Raw genomic sequence first — 9,188 nt, 5'->3', positions numbered from 1 at the left:
GATAGATAGATAGATAGATAGATAGATAGATAGATAGATAGATAGATGAAAGAAATCCTGGAAAGCTTCATAGAGAAGGTGACACCCAGCTGGGCTTTGAAGAATGGACTAGAGATGGCTAGCAAAGAATACAGAGCTTTCCAGGAAATAAAGAGAAGCCTGTGGAGCACTTCGGAAAAGGTGAGATGGCACGGTAAGTGCGGAATCTCAGGGGCTAGAAATCTACAGCTGTTCGATGGAAGTTGAAGCGCACCACGCGCGTCTCTGCAGTTCACTCACTGGTAACGGGCTGAAATGTCCACTCGCTGACTCTGGATTCGCTGAAGGTCTCCAGCCGATACTGCAGATGAAAACACAAGTGTATTGAAAGAAGCGTCCTCTCTGATGACAGTCCTGTGCTGCAAACTGGTGACACTTCCACCCACATGGGCCACTGGGAACGAAAGTGTGACTACCTCTACTATAGGACTCCACCCAGGGCAACCCCAACTCCCCATGAAATTCCACAGAGGAACCAGGTACAGGGCAAATCCTGTACAGGGCAGTGCTTGCCAGTGGTGCCTGGAGGCCCCAGGTACCCTGCACATCACAAGGTCCTTCGCTTTAATCCTTATGCTTGTGGGTGTGTGTGTGTGTGTGCATGTTTGTGGAGGTCAGAAGAAAACCTCAGGGGCTGTTCCTCAGGTGCTGCCTACCTTCTTCTCTGATGCAGGTCTCTCTATGGCCTGGAACTGGCCAACTGGCTAGACTGTCCAGCCACCGCCCCCCCCCCGGATCCTCCTGTCTCTCCCTCCCCAGAGGTGGAGTTATAGGCACACACCACCACAGCCAGCTTTTTTAATGTGGGTTCCGAGGACTGAACTCTGCATTTTACTGACTGAACTATCCATCACCCTGTCTTCTCTCTCTTGCGAGGGAGGAAATGGGGGCTCGGTGAGGCCAGCTGCTTTGCCTAGGTCACATGGCTGCAAGCTGGCCTCCTCCTGCTCACCCCGGACCTCTCCACCTGCCATGGCCTGACTTCTGCTTGATGTGTCCTTGTCAAAGGAAAAGTCTATGGCTCTAGTAAGTGTGAACTGAGATTCTCTCTGTGGGACCTGTCAGTGTAAGAGACTGAGGCACTTTCTGTGTCTGGATGCCAGAGGGGAGATTTTGCCAATTCAAAGGCACAGGTTTGAGAGACACAGGGGTCAGCCAGGCTCATGAACTAGAGGGTTCTTCCTCAGCCTATGCTTCATGGAAAGGTGCAAGGAGGCCTGGGATTCAGGTCGGCAAACCTGACTTTGAACCCAGCATCTCGCATTTCTAACTATAAGATTTAGTCAGGTAGCTCAGCCTCTCAAGATCTCTGGTGCTGGCTCCAGGCACTAGGGACAACACTGCATTGTGACAGTCCGTGAATGGGGTCTGGCATAATCTCACCTCTCTCCACACCTCTTTTCACCTGTCTAGTGAACGTGAGGTTGTCAATCATGATGGAGACTCTTGTGTACTGATTATTATAGATGCAGACTAAGACGGTTGTAGAAGACACGGCTTGCATACACCCCCAGAACCAACCCCCCCTTGTCCCAGTGTCCCCACAGCCCTGGGTATGGCCTCCCTACCCTGCAGAGAGTTTGCTGCCTCAGCTCCTGAATGATGAGGTTGCCAGCAGCTGCATTGCTATAGCAGCACTTGGAGTTCACGAAGCTGAGCAGGGCCTCACGGGCCACCTCCTCGGTCACCGCAGGGACTCTGCTGTGGAGAGGACAAAGGAGCAGACGTCTGGGTGGGGTCTGTGGGCTCATCACAACCATCCCCTTAGTGTGTAGGAGAATACTGAGGCCCTCAGAGAAAAAGAGTCAAGGCCTGATGGCTTCAGGAGTCAGTGCAGGAGACATTTAGCCAAAAGGACAACATGACAGGATGCTCAGGGTCATAGGGCATTCTAGAAGACCTCAAACCCATATTGGACCAAGTATGGAGCTCAGGAGAGAAGCTAACTTATAATTTTTTTAAAGTGAATTAAAGGGAAGAAAGGTGAGTTAGGACTGACAGTTTCCATGGTCATTTGGCTCCAAGCATCTGAGCTGAGGGAGGGGCAGAGCAGTAAGCACAGGAATGAGCCAGGGACTTACTTCCTCCAACAAGACCCACCTCCTCCCAACCTTCCATTCGGCTATGGCTAGCAAGAGGTGAATCCAATGACGAGGTCACATCACTGACCCTTCACTACTCAAAGCCCTTCAGTAATGGGGGTGGGGAGATCAAGTCTCATCTCCAAACTGTAGCACACAAATGACACTTCTTCTACAGATGGGGAAACTGAGGTCTAGAGGTGATGTCACATAGTCATAAGGAGGCAAAAAACAGATTAGATGAGATCCCGTCCCTTAGGGAACTAGATCTTGGGCAGAAGAACTGTGAGGAGCATAAAAGATACTGATGAGGGCTGGACCAGTGGACATAGCCTGGTGGAGTAGGCCCTGGCCAGCCCTCTCTCGGGAAAAGCTTTCTCCCTGAAATCCAGGTGCCTTCTTACTAATGCCCTTCCCCAAAACATCTCAGTAAGGAGCCTTTTGTCCTTTGCCTCCCTCCTTGCCATGCACACAGTCTCCCCAATGCCCAGAAGGCCTTGTGTACCCTCCTCCTAAACCCCACCCTTCCCAGCACAGCCAGGCCTAGTGTGGTATCCCAAGTGGGCAACATTGCTTGCCAGCCAGTGCCACATGGGTTTATTCTGGGCCCTGGAAGCAGACACAGAATAGAAGTACATGCATACAGATGGACAGGGGCCCCAGGAGACCTCTCTAGAGAGACCACAGGGGTATCTGTAAAAGGGCCTCACCATATCCCTTCTACACAGAGCTGGTGACAAGCATTCTCAAAACAAAAAGAAAACGCATCTCTCTCTCTCTCTCTCTCTCTCTCTCTCTCTCTCTCTCTCTCACACACACACACACACACACACACACACACACACTGGGGATAGAGATTGGGAAACAGGACTTCAGCAACCGAGAACCAGAGTCAATGTTTGAACAACATGAGCCAGAAAGCCGTATGTCTACTGAGCTCTGCAGCAGCAGGCAGGGCAAAGGCTGCCACGGACAATACACACACACATGAGTGTGTCCAGATTCCAGTATCACAGGACTTACAGAAACAGCCTAGGGGCTAGGTTCAGGTGAGAGGCCAGAGCCTGCAAAGCCCTAATACGGTTTGTGGTTTTCACCCCAGGGGAGCCTGGCACCCTCCAGATCCTCAGACCACATCCCCAGGGAGATCTGGCTCAGTGGGTGTGGGGTAGAGAAAGTGTGCCCACGGGATTTCAAAATGAAGGCAGTATCAGGGCTCAAATAGAGTTCCTGTGGGCAATAGGGCATGTGGAAATACACTGAGACTCACCTGTGCTCCAAGACAGAGGACCAAGAGGTGGGCTCCTGGGACCTCCCCAGGGCCTCCAAGGGTGGGAAGAAGACCTGTCTTCCTAAAGCAGAGGGAGGAAAGACATCAGCCCAGCTAAGAACAGGCATTGGTGCAGTGAAAGAAAGGCTGGTCTGGTGCTTCTTCAAGGCCAGCCATGCTACAGAGAGACCCAAGCAGAGGAGGATAAGGAGGAAGAGAATTATTTTCAGGGCCACTCTCCATCCCATCCCACCTCCTACTTGGCCATGACATGGGCCTCCTCAGGACCTCAGGAGAAAGGGGAGCTAGCTCAGCACTGATCTATCCATTGTCCCACACCAACCAGCAAGAGTCCAGCAAGAGGAAGCTGCAGGAACTATGACCTCTGACTCACCACGCCCTTGAAGAAGCCAGTCGTAGCTGGGCAGTCCCTCCAGGAGCTCATCAGGAGGCATCACAGGACTTTCGGCCTCAAAGCTGAGGTCAGCCATACCTGTCGAAAAGACACAAAGAAGAGGGAGGCAGTGCCAACCTTTGCAGCCTCAGAGGAGATGCGCAGAGTCAGCAGGGACTTCCGAGGATGCTGAAACATGAGAATAGGTACACACAAATGCCTCATTCTTTTGGGGAGGGCACCTCTTTCAAACCCTAGATTAGGCTGAGGGTGTAGCTTAATGGCAGAGGGCTTCCCTAACTCACACAAGAGACCTTGGGTCTGGTCCCCACTGTAGAACAAACATCAGGGGGATCTTCTAGACCTTCACTTCCACACAAATTAAATACAACAGCCTGTTCCTTCTAGGTTGGCACAAGTGGTGAATAGAATGCTAAGCAGGCCTTGCCCTCAAGGAGAACAGCCAGGCTGATGGGGAAGGCAGTGCTGAGGGTTGCTGAAGATTGCAACCTGGGGCTGGAGACAGTGCTGGGAGAAAAAGGGTGCCATGAAGACTGAGACTTCCTCCCTGCCACCCTCCAAGGTAGGAATGCCCTTCTCTAACAGTGAGACAAGCCACCTGTGTCCCTGAGGCTTTTTCTCAAGGTCCAAAACATACAGGGGAAGGTTTATAGCTAGAGGAAGCATTCTACTTAGTGGGAAGAGGGGCATTTGTGATACCAAATGACAGGATCCTAAGATCTTCCAATGGTCTTGCTTTGAATGGGGTTGTTCATTTAAAATGTTTAGCTGCCAGGGACCAGGCATCAGGCATTCCATACCGAGATAGGCGAGACTGTTTGGACTCTGTGGGGTTAACAGTTACTGGATGTCACTGCTGGCATGAAGACAACCACACCCTACTGAGTAAGTGTGGCTTTGTCTCAGTCCAGCATTCTGTAGGGAATGAGATGGAGGTCAAGGTTGGCTCCTGGGCTGTATCTTGCCATTTGTTTTAGAAGCTCACCTGCCAGTTGATGAAAATGCTCACCTGTGGGGAGGTTCAGGAAGGTAGAAGCTAGAATGGGGGTCTTTCTTGGCCAGGGCACACATAAGTTCATCCACTGTAGTTCCCAAGAGCTCAGTAAAGATCAAGGTCAGGGCTGAGTGTAGCCAAATCCCAGAGGGGCCAAGGGTCACCATAGTTGTGGCTATTGGCCTGTTATCTCCACCATGTCATGCCATCTGAGGTATCACAAAAATCTGTGGAACCTATAGCAGCCCCCCCATCAAAATGAGAATATTGCTGCTCATATAACAGGGCTGTGTGAGACAGCCTCCAGCCCTGAGCTTGGCATATAAAAACCACTCTGTAGCTGTGTGAACTTGATGTGTGTTCCTTTAAACTAGAAAGCAGCAACGAAAATGTCAAGTGTGGAAAGGCCACTCCTGTCTCCTGGGATGGCCCTGGCTGTCAAGCAGCCTGGGGTCAGCTAGGGCATCAGACGCCAGCCCTGGAAGGGAAAACAAAGAAAGGCCATGTGGCTGCAGTGGCCTCCCAGAAACTAAATAAAAGGGACAGGAAGATGGGAAGAGTGGCAGGCAGGTGACTGGAGCCCCATCCATCACCCCAGAGCCACCCTGACCTCTGGGGCAGCCCCAGTACCTCAGTGCTAAATTCATGTCACCATTTTACCCAAATAAGAAAGGACTCCGGGATGACCTCTAGGAGGGCACATTTCCTGTGCCACAGGACAAGCACAACAGGACTATAGAGGTTACCAGCATATAGAGGTCACACCACACTGTCCCCAGGGGATTAGGGGGGGCTATCTGTCACACACAGTGTTATCTAAGGTCACATAAGAATGGCTTCCCCATGCTATGTGATTGCTGCATTTCCCTATTCATAACACAGCAAAACAAGACCCACAGATTCAACCTGAGGCCACCAGCCCACACAGGAATAGCAGAAAGAAGTAAGTGCCCATAGCTCAGGCCCTGCCTCCATGGCCCCATGGCCCCCTGCACCTGTCTCTAAGTCCCCAAGCAATCTGCTGCTGAGATTTGCCTTGCAAAGACAGATGGAGAGGTGGGGGGTCTTTGCTTGCCAGCCACAAACTCATTTTCTCTTGCATAAAAAGAATCATTCTTGTGAAGGAAAACACAGTTAACGGAGAAGCCCTCTCATCTTATGTCTTCCACAGTGCTATTCTCTCTGGCTCAGAACCTTCTGTGTATCAACAGGGTCCCATTGTGATCCTCTCCAGAGAACCAGGATCTCAATGCACATCTGCCTTTTAGCGTGTGAACGCCCCTCTGGACACTGGTAGAAAGAGCAGGCATTCAGTAGACACATGTGGGCATCAGGTGTGCAAAGCGTCCCGTACGTGCATGAGTGTATGTGGCTAGAATCTCACTTAAGCATGTATGAAAGACATCCAAACCTCTCTACCACCCAACCTCCCACCACACCCCTGCCTCTGGACCCCTCAGCTCTCTGCTTCAGTCCCTAGCCTTGGAGAGTTAAGTTCAGAGAGTTTGAGTGAGCTGAGCTGAGTCACCCAGCAATTAGGAGGCAGAGCTTGGAGCTGAATCTAGATCTAATTTGTTAGCCTAACCTAGTGGGAAGGGAAAAGCCATCTGTAAATTCATGGTCTGCTAAGCAGGCATAGCTTAAAGGGAAAAGATGCCACTGGGTATACAAACACCTTCAATTCCAGGGTCCATGAAGATGTGCCTGTGTCACAGACCTCCCTAGGGTTCCTCATAAAAGTGTGGAGCCTCTCATTGCACCCCCAGAAAGCCATTCAATGACACTGTACCCATACAATCACATTCAGACCTCCTGACCCAATTTCCTTTTACATGTGGAAAAACAAAGGCTCAGAGATACTGTTTTTTGGCCCAAGACCACAGTCAATCCAAACCAGAGCCCGAACTTGAACAACATCCCCCAATTCTCCATCTGCCGCTGCCCTGACCACCACCACATTGCTTGCTCCAACACAGAGAGGAACCTTTTCTTTATTTAAACTCAGTCTGTTTCCTCTGAAACCTGTTTCCTTCCTCGGATTTTCAGCAGCCCTTCGATCTCATTGTATTTCTTTCCTGCTAATGAGAGACTGAGGTCACCAGGGCTGTGACAACAGCAGTAATGAACAAGCAAGAGAGGATGAGAGGATGGAGATTTCGACGGTGATGCTGTGACATAGGCTGTATCTAAGAGTGTTGCAGAAGAATCCTGAGGTTCAAGCTTCTATGTGGATGGAGAAGGGGGTGGCCACTGCCACCTGGAGAAGGAAGGAAAGAAAGAACAAGCAAACATGGACAGGGTGCAGTAGGTAGGGAAATGTCCTTGAGGTAGCTCTGGTTCTGCCCAATCACCCCAAGGAACATAATAGAGAGTCTGTGGGCTGTTACTAGCTGTCTTTCCAGAATGAAGGAAGAGAAAAGGAAGGAAGATGGGATGATCAGGACAGAGATGTTGATGGAAGGCAGCTGAAGTGGAGCCAGATCTTGCTTCATGTTGGTTGTGGAAGTAGCCTGCTCCAACCCAGGCTCTACTCACTGTCATCCTCACTCGGGTCCCTGTCCATGGTCAAGACGTCCAGCCAAGTGAGAGCCTGTGCTTCTAAGGACTGAAGTTCCAGTCTGAGGGACTCCCCTCAGCTCCTCCCAGCCCATTGTTTTTGATCTGCCCATAACAGAGGCAAAGCCGCCATGTGTCAGAGCAGAGCCCCGCCCTATGTCCCAGGTTCTTGAGAGTCCCACAAGAGCCCTTCACTTGCCAAACTCACGTGAAAGCTTTTAGAGACCTGGGTTCCTGCTGCATTCTGTGTGGCGTACTCACATCCTGACATTGTTCCCAGCCAGGATTCAAATCCTTCTGTCTAACACAAACTCAGCTCCCAGGCGTCATGGTACTTACTCCATGCATCAGTTGAGGGCAAGCTTTCAAGTCCCTTAGCAGCACAGGGAACTAAGAAAACTACCTCTTAAGGGGAAGAGCACATAGGTTCTAAGGCTGGCTGGGATCCCTGATGTCTGAGCAGCTGTCTGTTGAAGGCTTAGAGCAGGAGGGCACAGAGCAAATCACAGACAAAGCCAGATCCCACCTCATTCTGTTACCATTCTACCTAGCCCCTGGGGAGCACCTGTGGGGTTGTTTGGGGAGGTGTTCTGAGGATGGAAGACAGGACCTCAAGCATTTAGAGGCAAACTGTACCGCTGAACTGAGCCCCAGGTTTCTCTGAATTGTGTGTGCATGCATGTAAAGTTGTGGGTGGGAGGGTGGGTTCGTGTGTGTGTGTGTGTGTGTGTGTGCATGGGCTTGTATGCACCCATGTGGTGAAGGCAGAGGACTACCTCTGTCGATTCTCAGACCCTGTCCACATTTTGTTTAAGATAGTCTCAGCAGACTGGAACTAGGCTAGTTGCAGGCTAGGTCAGCTAGCTAGGGATCCTCTCTCTGCCTCCAATCTCACCATTACCACAGTTATAAGCCCAAACCATTGCATCCGGCTTTTTATGTAGATTTGGGGAATCAAACTCTGGTCTTTATACTTACACAGCAAGTGCTTTACTGGCTGAGCCATCCCTCCAGCACCCTCTGCAGACTTGGAAAGGTCTTTACAAGCCTTTTTCAGTGAAGCAAAAATCTTTCATCCCTCAGCCTTGGCAGGTCATCCCACTCCTCCAGACGAGTCTAAATATTGACCACTGAAGTTGGTCTCCCAGTGATAGATGTAGAATGTTTGAAAATTATTCCCATTCTCCCCTGTGGCCTTAGCAGGGCTTCCTCTGAGGCTGGGAGTGTCTCTAACCAAGGTCATGCTGCTCTGGTCTGACATGACTTGCCTAGACCACCAGTCCTCATGGGGATGTATCATGACAATCCTTAACCAAGTCAGGGTCATCGTTACTCTACCAAGCCTGTATTGAGTAGCCACAGTGTATGAGACAGCTCCTATGCTGTGTGAGCTACCTTTATTCTCTCTGCTGCCTTCCCCCTCCTCACTCACTGCCACCTCACGAGGATGCTGGGATCAGCAACAGAAATGCCTTACAAGCTTGACTTAAAAACAGAAAACTCAATCCTCATAGATGGGTTTTTAGTACAGGTAAAAGTGCCGGAGTTCCTCAGCATGAGAGTTGTAGACGTTTTAGCTCTGCAGACACAGGAGTAAGAACAGCACCCCGAGTAAGGAGCACAGTCTTTGGGTGCTTGCATACACCGAGCAGTGTTTCCAAGCCAGGGGAAGGGCATCCATGCCTATAGATGACCATGGATGTGTGTGTATGTGTGTGAGCATGTTTGAGTTCAGACCTGACAGATGACAGACAGATCAACAGACAGGTACACAGATGACAGGCAGATAAACCAATGACAACATGGTTGTAGTTTAGTTAGAGTGCCCCGCCA

At 50.6% G+C, this 9,188-nt stretch overlaps 1 protein-coding gene across 2 annotated transcripts in view; it reads right to left on the bottom strand.

The window, feature by feature from the left end:
- Positions 1-7,362, bottom strand: part of Ssuh2 (ssu-2 homolog) — an 18,893-nt gene extending 11,531 nt beyond the window's left edge. The window contains exons 1-5 of one of the 2 annotated variants that reach the window (XM_055628614.1): positions 7,335-7,362; positions 3,785-3,883; positions 3,391-3,472; positions 1,608-1,740; positions 280-340 (exon numbers count right to left, since the gene is read on the bottom strand). In XM_055628614.1, coding sequence (XP_055484589.1) covers positions 280-340; positions 1,608-1,740; positions 3,391-3,472; positions 3,785-3,883; positions 7,335-7,362 — 403 coding nt within the window. The remainder of the gene's footprint in view (positions 1-279; positions 341-1,607; positions 1,741-3,390; positions 3,473-3,784; positions 3,884-7,334) is intronic. The other variant, XM_055628615.1, reaches the window with a different exon arrangement.
- Positions 7,363-9,188: the final 1,826 nt, after the last annotated feature.

Source organism: Psammomys obesus, unplaced genomic scaffold (assembly GCF_907164565.1).
Source record: "Psammomys obesus unplaced genomic scaffold, mPsaObe1.curated_primary_1811, whole genome shotgun sequence".
Taxonomy (NCBI): domain Eukaryota; kingdom Metazoa; phylum Chordata; class Mammalia; order Rodentia; family Muridae; genus Psammomys; species Psammomys obesus.
Note: the sequence above shows the minus strand (reverse complement) of the source record. Positions and strands in the feature narration are given on the sequence as shown.